The 14,523-nt window shown below is 46.3% G+C and overlaps 1 protein-coding gene across 2 annotated transcripts in view; it reads right to left on the bottom strand.

Annotated features, from left to right (window-relative positions):
- Positions 1-13,999, bottom strand: part of COP1 (COP1 E3 ubiquitin ligase) — a 145,925-nt gene extending 131,926 nt beyond the window's left edge. For both annotated transcript variants that reach the window (XM_075936898.1, XM_075936899.1), the window contains exons 1-3: positions 13,578-13,999; positions 3,434-3,493; positions 1,293-1,390 (exon numbers count right to left, since the gene is read on the bottom strand). In XM_075936898.1, the coding sequence (XP_075793013.1) occupies positions 1,293-1,390; positions 3,434-3,493; positions 13,578-13,927 (508 nt within the window). In that variant the 5' untranslated portion in view covers positions 13,928-13,999. The remainder of the gene's footprint in view (positions 1-1,292; positions 1,391-3,433; positions 3,494-13,577) is intronic.
- Between the last annotated feature and the right edge of the window lie 524 nt (positions 14,000-14,523).

Here is a 14,523-nt window from a genome sequence, read left to right as displayed (position 1 = left end):
GTGCCTTAATGAACATTAAAAAAGCCAAAGTTCTTCTTGAAGACTGTTTTACCTAGCAAGTGTTACTCTTACTTAGCTGAAACATTAAAAATATATTTTCAGATTACTGGGAACATCTGAATTATCTACGAGCAGTTTTACTGATTCCCCTACCTAGTCACTTTCACCATGTCTTTGTGATAGCAATATGGGAAAGAAGTTGTTTTTTTTTAAAAGGGGGGGAATGCAACCTGTAAAGTTACAAAATACAAAAAATCCCGTAAGTGTAGTTCCCAAAATTGCTTTTGCTAACTTTTCTAAATTACCATGATTATTTAATTAGAAAAATTGTTTCTACTCTGGGTTAAAGTGCAACCAGAAAGAGAAAGAGTAAGAAATGAGGTAGAGATTCACTGATGGCACTTGCTAATCTGCAAATAGGCCAAACAAATATTTAAGCCTGCAGCCCCAAACAACTGTCATTTAGATAAACATATTTCATATATCCTTTAATACAATTTAGAATTTCCTTCTTTCCTCCCAACATGGACTAGTTCCATGATTAGCAATGTTCAGCCGGTCATTCTTGGTTCCAACTCTTACTGAGGCAAGGAAAGAATTCTACTTTTTTAAATAGAATTACTTAATACATTTGGATTTGAGAAAATGTCTTTTGAAGTGTTCTGAGGTCACTCTGACCTTTCAAGTATTATTTTACTTAAAATTTAAGAAGCAGCTCAATACACAAAGCTACACAAGTTCACATTTTCCTCAAACACTGGAATATTTCATAGTCAATTTTCTTCTCTCAAGTTCTCTTTTCTTCCTTTATCCCATTCTTCAAACTTTTATTCATTAGGATAGCAATACATTGGAAAATTAAGATCTAACAGGTTATATGGTTCTTCATGGCACCTGCAATCCAAGTCTAAATCCCAGGTAAAATTGTATCATGGCGTCTTGTATCTTCTATTGGTTGCAACTTGTAAATATACCATAGTTTTGGCTATAAAGTAAGAGGCAGAAGAAAATCAGTTCAAAGATTTATTCTACTGTCTTCATTTTGCTTCTTACAGAGCACCAATAATAATGGGCCAGATCCTCACGTATTATACACCACAATAGTCCCATTGACATCAGGGGTGCTGTGTAAATTTACTCTACCCACCGCTGCCCACTCAGTCTTGTGACTGAGGGCTGATGAGTAGATTTTGTACCTGGGATTTTAAGTTTACAGGACAAGAACGTCACTGCTGCTAAATTCTTATCCTGAGAAGGTATTTCTAATGCAAATTAATAAGCCTAAGACTCACCTAAAAAGTTGGGATAAAGATGGTCTATGTTATCAACAACATAGTTACATTTGGGGCATCTGTTGTTATCCTCCAGACTTTGATGAATACATTTATAACTGTTCAAAGAAAGCAAGAAATAAAACAACTTAGAGGCCATGAGGAAAAAAGCAAAATGGAATTGCAGTACAGATAACAGCAGAAAAATAAAGTATCAGAATTTAAAGTGCTCCATAAGCCCTGTTAGATTACAGCTATAAATGGAGCACAAGGATGGGTCTAGACGGGACCAATATCCAAGTGTTCCAATATTAACAATTAACATCCTAAAGCAAAAAGGCTTCATATCAAAAACGTAGATACAATTCAATCATGTTTCTGCCTCGGGTTAAGGAAGAGTTGCTTACATTTAGTCCTTCACCCCTATGCAAATGCTAATACACCAAGGCTACGTCTACACTCGTGGCTTCTTGCGCGAGTAATATGCAAATGAGGCTAAGCGTGGAATATCGCCGAGCCTGATTTGCATACCTAATGAGCCACCATTTTTTTCAGAAGAGGCTCTTGCACAAGGAGCGTCTACACTGCCCTTTCTTGCGCAAGAAAAATCCTCTTGCGCAATGCCGTTACACCTATTACTTTTCAGGAAGAACGGCATTGCACAAGGTTTTTCTTGCGCAAGAAGGGGCAGTGTAGACGCTCCTTGTGCAAGAGCCTTTTCTGAAAAAAATGGTGGCTCATTAGGTATGCAAATGAGGATCAGCAGTATTCCTTGCTTAGCCTCATTTGCATATTACTCACGCAAGAAGCTGAGAATGTAGACATAGCCTAAATGTCTGTGACTACCAGGAGACCCATTTCTTATAGCTGAAATCAGTAAATGATCTGGATAGCAGAGACTGGCAGCTTTTACCATGTTTGTAAGCCAAGGAACAGGATAGCAGTATCTGGAGTCTTTATAAAGGAACGTTGCCAGACTTATCAAAAACTTAGTAAACGGCATCATACCTAGGCTACAGGGTTATCTGGCACTCTCAGTAACTTTAAATGAAACACAAAGAATCTTTGACCTCAGCTTCCCCCCCTCCTTCTAGCAGAGTGGAATAATAAATGTCATGCCATAAGGGACTTTCTACTTCACTGCTAAGAATCCCAGGGACACACTAATCATACACTGCACCTTGATGCCAAGGCCAATCCTCCCTCTGGGACATTCCTACTGTGGTAGCTCACTCCACAAACCAGTCACTGGAACAATGGACTGATATTACTGGATTGGTTTTATATCATGGATGCTTCAAAAGGCCTTGCAACAACCACAGGAGGTGAGAATGTTGCATATGGAAACAGCTACATCCCCTGGAAACATAATGCCGGGGGGGGGAAGGGGGAGTATATTCCCCATTAAAAGAAACCTAACAATCTGTAGGGTGACTAGTGTTACGTGTTACTGAAAGATCAGTTAATGTACCAAAGATTAAGAAAATTCACAAGAGTTGCTGCTATTCAAACTGCATGCAAAATGCACATGTAATACTGAGCTTTATACTTCAGGGCTTAAACTGATCTCAATCAGAGCTCATAAGGAGGATTAATGAGGGGGGCAAATTATCCCACATCTTTGTTGGGATGCTTATACTCTCCTCTGAAGCATTTAGTCCTACCCACTACAGAAGACAGGACACTGCAGTAAATGGACCTATGAACCAATATGGCAATTCCTAGCAAAACTTTGCAAAACATAGCTATTTGGAGATAAAGGGGGTAGAGGTGATGTGCCATGGCTTGATGAGTGACAAGTAAATTTTCCCCTCAAAAAAGAAGTTTGTTCACATCCTCTATCCTTTTAAAATATTATTAGATAGGTGAAATATTATCAGTCAGCTTCCTACAAGTACAGTAGATTAAAAAAAACACAAGGGCTTTAAGGTACAAGAGGTGTATGGTAGCAATTTTTTTTTCACTCTGGCAAGTAGGTATCAAAATTTTAAAACATGTTTTTACAATTAATTAAGTCGCAATTAACAAAAGGTGAGCAGAAAAAATTATGAACACACAAAATTAAGTTCCTAGTGTCCATGCAAATCAAACTCTAACCAAACTGTAATGAATGCATTTTATAGGATGTTCGATGGACATTTTGCTTAACATAAAAATCTTACCAGAAACTGTGTCCACATTTCGTCATGTATGCTTCTTCAATCATATCAAAACAGATGGGGCTACAAGTAAAAAAAAATAAATAAAATAAAATGGTGCCTTTTTAAGTGCAAGAAAAGCAAACAAGAAAAAAATTATAGTAAAAAAAATTCAATGCAACCATCCAATCACTAAAAGGGAAAGATATTCTATGTGTAAAAGGGATTTAAAAAAGACAGTAACACCACCTCAGCAATTTAAAGATCAAATAGTCACTTGGTTATTTTGTAAACACTGAAAGATGTTGTGAAATCTAAGATTTAGTACAATTAGAAACCAGGAGAACAGAGTTTGACAGTTACAAACAAACAGTTACAGAATCTTTATAATAAGTTATTTCCAAAGAGAAAAGAACAGTTATGATAAGTATAAAATAATAGTTTGAGGGGCCAAAAAATGTTTCTTTTCCACACTGCTCAGTTACTTATATAAGACAGAGAATGAGTCCAAAACTGTGGGACAGGAGAACAGGGATGACAAAGGAAGAGAGATGAAGCTTTAATTTTGCTAAGACTCTAAACTACAGCATGACATGTCAAAAAATGTAGCTATTGACAGAGGGGGAAGAATTAGACTTCGGAATCATCATTAACAGAGAGATGGGAATGCAGCCATGAGACAGGGATAAAAGGTATGAAAGCAGAAAGAGAAGCTCCTGATGGAATCTTGCAGGATATCAGCAGAGAGTAAGAAGACATGAAACAACCATAGAAGACTATGAAGGTGCAGTCCAAGAGGCAAGAAAACGCTGATCAGTCAAGCATGGAGTTAGCCCAAGGAGAAAAGAAATTAAGCAGGGTGAAACTGCTGAGTATTAAAAGCAGTGGATAGGTCAAAAATACAGAGGATGGAATTAAGGCCTTTGGATTCACCCAGAAAGAGACCACTAGTGAGTGCAGGCTCAGCAGAGCAAGGGGTTGAAACAGACTGTAAAGGATTAAACAAAAGTTAATGGTGAGAAAGCCAAGATTATGCAAAGGACCACAAGGATGAAGAGAGGGAGGGAGATGATCCAATAGGGTAGGGAAGTGAACAGGTAACCGGTTACTACCGGGAAACAGTTAACCAGTTCCCTGGGAGTAACTTCCATGGGCTGGGAACTGTTCCAGCCAGACTGGAGAAGCTCCCCTGCCCAGGATCCTACTTACTTGGTTGATCAGTTAACCATTAGGTTAACCTACCATTAGGTTAACCATTAGGGATTTTACACCCCTACAACAGAGAGGCAAGAGGAGCGAGGAAAGTCTTGAGCTTCTAGAATAAGAGAGGTAGTGGCATGTTTGAAGACAGAGTGAAAGGGGCCGGATGAGAATGGAATTGAGAAGGAAGATGGAGAGGATTGCTTTATCATCCAACAGAAAAGATAAACAAAATACATAAATGTCAAGATTCTACATGGTTGTCTGTCTATCAAGAAAAAGTATGTAACAAGACAACAATTTTTTATCTAATGTATGTGTCAATTAATGTCAAATTTCAAGGTTAACGGTTAAAATTAATACACTTCAGGAATCTTTCCAAATAGCTGTCACGCTTGCCTCTCTTCAGCCAGTAAGGTTCTATCTAGTAAGGGCATGCTCCCTTCAGAAACATCTTACCATGGTTTGCCAATAGTAAAATCTTACCATGTCACAGATACCTATTTGTGTTATGGAAAATTGCAGTTGATGAAAAAAAGAATCTAACCATGGATTGAAACAAGTAGTTTGACGGAACAAACAACATACATGAAAGGAACCAGAAAGTTACTTTCTTTCTCCACCCCGCTCTCTCCATGCCAGCATAATGTAAATAGATGACCGATTCCTACAAGCTGATTTCCCCCTTTCCACCATCCACTCATGATGGTGGTACAGGCTAGTCCCAGCTTTATCTTGGAGCAAGAGGGAGGACAATGCCTCCCACTCCCTCCCAAAATGTCCTAAACCCACTGAAAATGAAAGTGGAAACAACAGCCTTCTCTGGCTCAACCATCCTCCCCACACGGGGACAAGCAATGCCCTGATAACTAGATGGAATCTACGTATATAAACTACACGGGTTCTCGGTAGTCTACAACTGAATCATGCATTCAAAACAATTTAGTTTGAAGTCCTTAATGCTACACTTTAAAAAAAACCACGTAAGAGCTTGAGCCAAAACTACAGACTATAGTCCTTTCCTTAGGCTCAGAACCACAAAAGTAGTGAACCGTAATCCCAAAGTGTCAGGTTCATTTTAGGTTGTAGGGATGTCATCGTCTAGGGATGTCATTGTATAGACAACTACACGATTAACTGATAAGATTAACCAATAAGCCCAGGCTTAACAACTACACACAAATATCGTGTAGTGGTCAAATATTGGAATAAATTGCCAAGGGAGGTGGTGGAATCTCCCTCTCTGGAGATATTTAAGAACAGGTTAGATAGACATCTGTCAGGGATGGTGTAGATGGAGCTTGGGCCTGCCTTGAAGGCGGGGGGCTGGACTCAATGACCTCTTGAGGTCCCTTCCAGTCCTATTATTCTATGATTCTATGATTTCCCCCCTCCCCCTTGCTGGCTCTGTATCAGAGGCAGCAAAGGTGGGGGGGAGCAGGAGCCAGTGCCAGTGAGGAACTGGCTTAAAAGCCGAATCTGCACAAACACCAGCTCCCACTTCCCCTCTTACACCTGAACTGCTGCCTGTGTGCGAGCAGATGAGCCGCTTTGTTTTACACCACTGTGTTCCCCAAATACAGCACATTACAAACTGAATTACTATGGACAGATCATAAGATTAACACTGAACACTCCTAGACAGAACTTCTATTTTCTTATCATTGGTGGTCTATCATCCTGCAATGCTGATTTTCAAATGAAAGAAGGACAATAAGCAGAGCAATGAGCTTCCAAAATTCAAGCCTGCAAACAAAACTCAGTTCAGAAATAATGGACAAGTCTTGCCATTTGTTCTCAGAGCTCAAACACTATGGTCACTGAAGCAGCCACACACTCTGCTAGGGATGTTAAATTTAGAATCAAAATCATAGAATACTAGGACTGGAAGGGACCCCAAGAGATCATCGAGTCCAGTCCCCTGCCCCCATGGCAGGATCAAATACTGTCTCCATCTCTGATAGACATTTATCTAACCTACTCTTAAATATCTCCACAGATGGGGATTCCACGACCTCCCTGGGCAATTTATTCCAGTGTCTGACTACCCTGACAGCTAGGAACTTTTTCCTAATGTCCAACCTAAACCTCCCTTCCTGCAGTTTAAGCCCGTTGCTTCTTGTTCTATCCTCAGAGGCTATGATGAACAAGTTTTCTCCCTCCTCCTTATGACACCCTTTTAGATACCAGAAAACAGCTAACATGTCCCCCCTCAGTCTTCTCTTTTCTAAACTAAACAAACCCAGTTCCTTCAGCCTTCCCTCATAGGTCATGTTCTCTAGACCTTTCATCATTCTTGTTGCTCTTCTCTTCGAGTAACTGACTCATCGAATAGTCAATGCAAAATGCATCAACTATTTGATTAGTCGCTAGGGTGCCTCGGCCTTTGAAGTGTATCAAGAGCCCTGGGGCTGTTGCTCCACTTCAAAGGCAAAAGCACTGAGTGGAGCCCAGGGTCAGCTGGGAGAGCTCCCCCCCCCCCCCCCCCCCCCCCGCGCAGACCTCAGGTTTCATGTGGCACTGCCATTTTGAAATGCCGCATGCAGCCTGGGGACCCCTTAGCTGGCCCCGGGCTGCGCGGCATTTTAAAGCAGCAGTGCCACGTGGAACCCGGCGTCTGGCCCCAGGCTCCACACAGTGCTGCCACTTTGAAGTACCCCCTCCCCCCGCCCCTACTGCCTCTTTGATAGAGGTAGCAAGGGGGAGAAGTGATTAGTCGACTAGCCTGTCGACTATCTGATAAGCATTTGCTTATCGGATAGTCAACCAGTCATTCACATCCCTACATTCTGCTCCCTAACAGCAGCAGCATGTGGTGCCTAGAAAGGAGTACTAAACAGCAAGTGTCTCACAAGGTCAGGGGAGGAGATCCTCCATGATCAGAGACTTCCTTCTCCCGTCAACTTCCCTAGAGACAGGGGGAGGAAAAAAGCTTGACACACTCTTTTCTCTGTGTGTTAATATAGGATGTAGGCTCCTGCTAGGAATATTCACCAACAGAAATAAACTCATTTCTGTATACAGTTTTCTCCACTTGGTATCTTCAAGATATTGGGTGAAGTGTACAATTTGTAGTACATAAGAGATACTCCAACAGTGAACTGCTTGCAAAATATGTCACAAGCCAAACTTTGCTTTGCAGTTTAGTCATAATGCTTTTGAGTAGGCATTTTAAAAGTATTACACAGAATTTATGGACACAAACAACAAAAATATTAAGCATGATTTCTTCAGGCACCTTTGCAAATCCTACTCTCTCAACTGCAGTCTGGTATCGACAGAAGGCACCACAGATCTCACAGGTCTACCTTCAGTTACACAACTCAGGGGCCACATGCAGAGGGATCTCCAACCGTGTCCTGTAGCACACCGCTTTTGGAAAATATTCTTTTTTAATGCTGCTCAGATTGGTCACACAAAGTTTATGTTCTGAGCGAGCCACTCAACCTTTATCCTTGCTACTCTCAAATTATAATTACCCTACTCCATAGCTCCAGGTTGTCTGTGTGTACAACAGCAACAATAATTCCTTTGTACCACCCTTTGCTTGTCTCGTCTATTTAGGTAGCAAGACAATCCACATTCAACGGCGCTTAAACTGTATCTCTACAGCAAGGGTAGCCAACCCATTAAATGAAGAAAGCTGAAACAGCGGCAGAAAAAAATGCGAAGAGCCACATCAGAATTGTTGAGGGAGAAAAAAAAAAAAGGAAAGATCTCCCCACAAGCCAGAGTTGCTGAGGAAAAATTTAAAAAAGGACACTGCCCCTTTAAAAACACAGGTTAGCCTTTTTGGCTACATCAGGCGCCTGTCAGCCAACGCCATCTTGTCACGCCGGACGGCTCCCCTGCACCCAGTGAGCACAGGAAGCCGGGGACCAGGGGCCGTAGTGGGCAGCTTCGCCAGCCACTTTGCAGGGTGAAGAGCTGCATGAGGCACTAGCCGCAGTTTAGCTACATCTGTTCTACAGCATTTAGCACAATGGGCCCCCCAAGCCTGAGTGGACAAACAGTAACAGCTATCTTACACCGAATACTAAACCCAAACACCAGCAGCCAACCTGCACTAAAATCATTAACAGTCCACCAGTCTGCCTTCCCTGAAGAATCTAACCCTTCAACATACATCATCGATACATCAGCATCACATTTACCACCCTAAAAATGGTGCTTCCCCACCCACCCAGTGTCTGGTCACATTTACTTGCATAAAAACATCTTTTACCCATTACAAAGATAGCTTCCCTAATTATCACCTCTAATATCATTAGCCCACAGACATTCACCCCCCCCCCATCCCCCTTCTATACTGAAATTTGATTTGTCCTTTTCATGTGTGTTCATTTTTTTAAAGTGTATCCTTTGGTATATATGGTTGTGACTATTTTCTTCCACTATTTGATCTGAGGAAGTGGGTCTGGCCCACGAAAGCTCATCATCTAATAAACCATCTTGTTAGTCTTTAAAGTGCTACATAGTCCTGTATTTTGCTTTATTAAACCTGTGCCTCTTGTGGCTGAGGATGTGTCTACACTGCCTACTCTACAGTGCAGCTGTGTTTTTTCACCCCCCTGAATGACTCCAAGATTTAGTGCTGAAAGTGGCAGTGTAGACACAACCCGATTGAGACCAGCTGGAAGATCTGGAACCTATTAATGATAAGAATTGTTAATGCTTTCTTTTTTACAGGCAGGTTGCCACCTGTGACAGCAAAGCCCTGCCTCAAGAAGCCATCAATTGTTAATGCCTACCCTATTACTACAAATTAACCTACACTTTTTGGAGAACAGGAGGTACATCTTTTATCACCGCTGTTCATATTTCCTACTAATCTGGTTTTAGGCTTTGGTCTGACACACATGCAATTGCTATTGACCTTCCAAAAAACAGATATAACCATGTTTTATTTTGGGGGGGTGCGGGAGAGAGGGGGCAATAATTCTTACAGCAGCCTTCAATACTGGTGACCAAGAGATTGTTGACTCTCCTTCAGAATTTCATAGGCAGACACACAGGAAAGCCTTTTAGTGGGTTCTTTCCTATCCAAGTGGTAGAGCCTGGAAAATCTGTGAATATCCACCTATATGTGCAGGTGTGGATATATGCGGACCATTTTTGCAGATTACAGGGCTCTATCAAGTGGCAATAAAGAAGGAGAAAGACTGCTTTCCCTTCTCCTTAAAAGTCACTTCATACGTGCAGGAGGGATGTAAGTGACTAGTCGACTATCCAATAAGCATAAGCTTACTGGATAGTTGATTAGTGCCTCAACGAGTCGTTTCTCCCCCCGTCTACCACTGCCTCTATCAGAGGCAGTGGCGGGGGGGGAGGGGGAGGGAGCAGGAGCCGGTGCTGGGAAGAGCCGACTTAAAAGCCAGTTCCCTGTCTCCGTGTGGAGCAAGGGAGGCAGAGGGGTAGCGGGGACTGGGCGCAAGCCAGTAACCAGCTAATTCCTGGCTCACACCCAGTCTCAGCCACTGAGCCTCTGCTTTTTAAATTTATTAAGAGCCTACCAGCTCTTAAATTTAAAAAGCACAAGCGCAGCGGGGGGGACCCAGCGCGAGCCAGAATCAGCTAGCCCAGCAAGTGCAGAGACTCCCCCACTGCACACCAGCCTTTTAAATGTATTAAGAGAAGGCAGGCTCTTAACACATTCAACAGGCAAAGCCACAGAGGGGTTAGCTCCCACTGGAGCTAACCCCGCTGCAGCTCCCCCATGTATCAACTAGTCGATGAAAATCGACTGGCTGATTAAACTAAGTTTAACATCCCTAATGTGAAGTTCCATCTTTTCACTGAAACAAAAGACAGGACTACACAGCACTTTAAAGTCTAACAAGATGGTTTATTAGGTGATGAGCTTTCGTGGGCCAGACCCACTTCCTCAGATCAAATAGTGGAAGAAAATTGGCACGACCATATATACCAAAGTGATACAATCAAAATTACTTTGGTATATATGGTCATGCCAATTTTCTTCCACAAATTGATCTGAGGAAGTGGGTCTGGCCCACGAAAGCTCATCACCTAATAAACCATCTTGTTAGACTTTAAAGTGCTGTGTAGTCCTGTCTTTTGTTTCAGCTAGACCAGACTAACACGGCTGCATCTCTAGCACCCATCTTTTCACTATTTCCATCCAAGGTATATGCATACTTAGGAAGATGCTATTTTTGTTGACAAAACTAAGTTGTCATAGCTAAGTTGTCCAGGGATGCATCTCCTTTTGGTTACATGCCGATACTGCAGTTTTGGAGCTCTCTCAGTTCATAGAGAAACTAGATATAAATGGCTCGTAAGAAGAAAGCAATGCTAACTATGTCGGGGGAAGAATGTAGGCACTGAACAAGAGGCGTGAGCACATTCTCTTTTGGATGTATATAAATAGACTTTGCCAATGTTTTATACTTTGTAGTGAGAAGGACTCTATTGCTCTTTCAGGATGCTTACTTAGATAGCAAATATGCCATGTAGTTTTTTTCATCTAAAGTCTGCTGCAAATCTTTTTTTCCCCCATGTGGATCTCACCCAGTGACTTCTGGGCTTATAACCTTACAACTCACTATTGCAACATGTTGTACTTAATTACCGTAAACTTCCGATAATCCGGCACCTTTAGGACCCGGGGGGGGGTGTCGGATTATCAGATATGCCAGACTATCGGAAGGGGGGGCTATGAGGGGTCTGGGGTAGGGTGGGAGGGATGCCACCCCAGACCCCTCATAGCCCCCCCTTCCGATAGTCTGGCTCTGCCCCAGGCGTCCCCGATTCAGCCGCTGCTGGTCAGTTTCAGCAGCAGCTGAATCCTGGACACCTGGAACAGAGCAGCTGGGGCGCTACCTGGTTGGTCCAAGGGGCGGCGCTACAGGACCAACCCGGCAGCACCCCAGCTGCTCTGCCCCAGGCATCCCCAAGTCAGCCGCTGCTGAAACTGACCAGCGGCTGATTCCAGGAAGCCCGGGGCAGAGCAGCTGTGCCCAGGGCTTCCTGGAGTCAGCCGCTGGTCAGTTTCAGCAGCGGCTGACTTGGGGATGCCTGGGGAAGAGCAGCTGGGGTGCTGCCAGGTTGGTCCCGCAGCTCCGAGGGGCAGCGCTACGGGACCAACCTGGCAGAACCCCAGCTGCTCTGCCCCCGGCTTCACCAATTCAGCTGCTGGTCAGTTTCAGCAGCGGCTGAATCAGGGAAGCCGGGCGCAGAGCAGCTCCAATTGTCCGGCAGCCAGAGCACTTCCGGGTTCCTGATGGTGCCAGACCATCAGGAGTGCCAGAGCATTGGGTGCCAGACCAATGGAGTTTTACTGTACCTTGAAACTTTAGGTAGGCAAAATGCTGGTCTTAAGTGGATTTAAATACAACTACCACATACAACCAGCACAATCTCTGTGCTTTATACTGGACACCAATTGGTTAACGAGAAGACTCTAGTGCACCTGTAAATAATCTATAAACTAAGACCCAATATTTTAGGACTTTCTCGACAGAAAAATACACTAAATTAGAAAATATTAACTCACTCAATGTACAACACAAACACCTATGAGGATACTCATGTTTAAAGTCAAAATAAGGTTAAACACAGCCATTAACCATTTTAAAAAAATACAATTATTCTTATAAAGTACTCAACGTAAGCAGAGTGCACACACTAACCCACTGCTTTTCGCCACCCCCCTAACCCGCCCCCACACACACAGTAGGTGAGCTCCTCCCTGGTCCCCCTTACAGAGCCATACCAACTTCACAGCCATGGAAAATATGTCAGTGACAATTAAATCTTTTCTCCCCCTCTCCCCCGCCACACATGGAGCAACTAGGAAATCTAATCTTGTGTGTTTTTACCCTATATACAATACAGATTTCATACGGGGGGTTATGAGAAGAGACCAGTGTTTTTCAAATTGGAGGTCCTGACCCAAAAGGAGGTTGCAGGGGATTGTAAGATTATTTGTGGAAGTAAGGGGTCATGGTATTGCCTCCCTTACTTTTCTGCCACCTTCAGAGCTGGGTGGCCAGAGACCCATGGCTGTTGGCTGGGCACCCAGTTCTGAAAGCAGTGCAGCTCCCCCTTGCCTCCCCCCCAGCACAAAAATAGGGGGGGACAATATCATCCCACCCCATCTTTAAGCAGTGCTGCCATCAGCAGCAGTGCAGAAGTAAGGGTAGCAGTATCATAAACCCCTTCCTTTACAATAACCTTGTGACAACCCCCCCCCAAAAAAAAAACTTTTTTGGGTCTGGATGCCTGCAATTATAACAGCCTAAAATTTCAGATTGAATTGCTGACATTATCAAGTCAATAACGTTTGAAACCCTATGACCATGAAATGAAACCAAACGACCCCTGAATTTGGTAGGGCCCTACCCAGAACTACGGTAGCCGGGTGACTCTCGGGCCACCTCCTAGACCAGACCTCGAGTCTAGGCTCACCCCCAGTGGAAGGCCTGTATCTCTGAAACTTCCTCCTGGCCTCAGCCTGCCAGGGCCCAAGCCTCAGGGAAACACAGGTCGGTGTCACGGGTTGAGCCTTAACGGGTGACGCTGACTGGTTAGGGCTAACCCGGGGGGCTAGAGCTGCCGCAGACGGGGGGCTTCTCCAGCCCCACAGGGACAGGCGCTGCTGCAGCACAGCCAATGTATCCCAGCGGGTGCAGCCTGTGGCAGAGGGAGGGGGGCAGGCGCCAGGAGCAGCCCCTGCCCACAGAGGGGAAGGGCGGCCTGGCGGGGGGGGGGGGGGGGCCGCAATCCAACAGGACCGCAGCGCCTCCCCCGCTCGCCTCTTTGCCATCTCGTCACGCGTTCGCCCAGGACACGGGATGTCGCATCGCTCCCCCCCCCCCCCCGGGCGGAGAGAGCGGGCTCGGCGGGGGGAACCTGCAGGACCCCCCCCCCCGCGGGCTGTGCAGGGGGAGGGGCCCCCCCCCCGCGGGCTGTGCAGGGGGAGGGGCCGCGCCCCCCCCCCCGCGCTCACCACACGAAGTCGTTGCTCTTGTCCTCGTAGGAGTTGAGGAGCCCGTTGCAGAGCGGGGTCAGCAGCGGCCTCTTCCGGCTGCCGCCGCCCGCCGCCGCGCCGCCGCCGCCGGGCCGGGCCGCCCCCGCCAGGCGCGAGAGGACGGAGGCCGCCGCCCCGCTGCCCGACACGGCGGCCGCCACCAGCACAGGCCGCGCGGGGCCCCCCAGCCCCGCGGACGAGGAGCAGGAGCCCGGCGCCGCCGCCGGCGCGGAGGAGGAGGAGGAGGAGGGCGACGTGGCGGCGGAGGCCGCGGCGCCCTGCCCGGCCGGGGGGTGCTGCGGCGACGGCTGCTGCCGGCTGCCTGACATGCCGAGGCCGGGCGGGGGGGGAGCCTCAGCGCATCCTGCGCGGCGCCGCCGCCGCCGCCGCCACGGGGCACAATAAAGTTTTGTTGAAAATCGGCGCCGCCCACCCGGCGGGGTGGGGGCCGCGCGTGCGCAGTCGGGCCGGCGCGCGCCTCTGCGGCCTTGTTCAATCTTTATTGACAGCCCCCCCCCCCTCCTCTGCGGGAGACAGCGGGCCTAGACGCGGGGCGAGGCGCGCTCAGCAGCCACTGCGCACGCGCGCGGTCGGCGGGGAAGAATGGGGTTTCGCCAGAGGGAGGGGGTGTGGACAGAGAGCGAGAAGGGCGGCGCATGCGCGGCTCGCAGAACGAGGACGCGTGAGAGCCCTTTACTCCCCAGCTGGCGCTGCGTTCTTTCCCCTCCCCCACATCCGGGCCTGGCTCCCATGGGCTGGGTGAGGGCCTGCCTGTTCCAGGCCAGGCACAAGGTCTAGCCCCCCCCACACACACTTGTGGGGCCGCCCCATGCCTGGCCTGCTGCTGGGACGGCCAAGGTGCAGGCAGGTCCCTGCCCTTGGCCAAGGGGGAGCTGCCCCACACGGCCCAGGGCGGGCACCAAGC

The sequence above is a fragment of the Pelodiscus sinensis genome, chromosome 9 (genome assembly GCF_049634645.1).
Source record: "Pelodiscus sinensis isolate JC-2024 chromosome 9, ASM4963464v1, whole genome shotgun sequence".
Classification (NCBI taxonomy): domain Eukaryota; kingdom Metazoa; phylum Chordata; order Testudines; family Trionychidae; genus Pelodiscus; species Pelodiscus sinensis.
The sequence above is the reverse complement of the archived record's forward strand: the minus strand, read 5'-3'. Positions and strand labels throughout refer to the sequence as shown.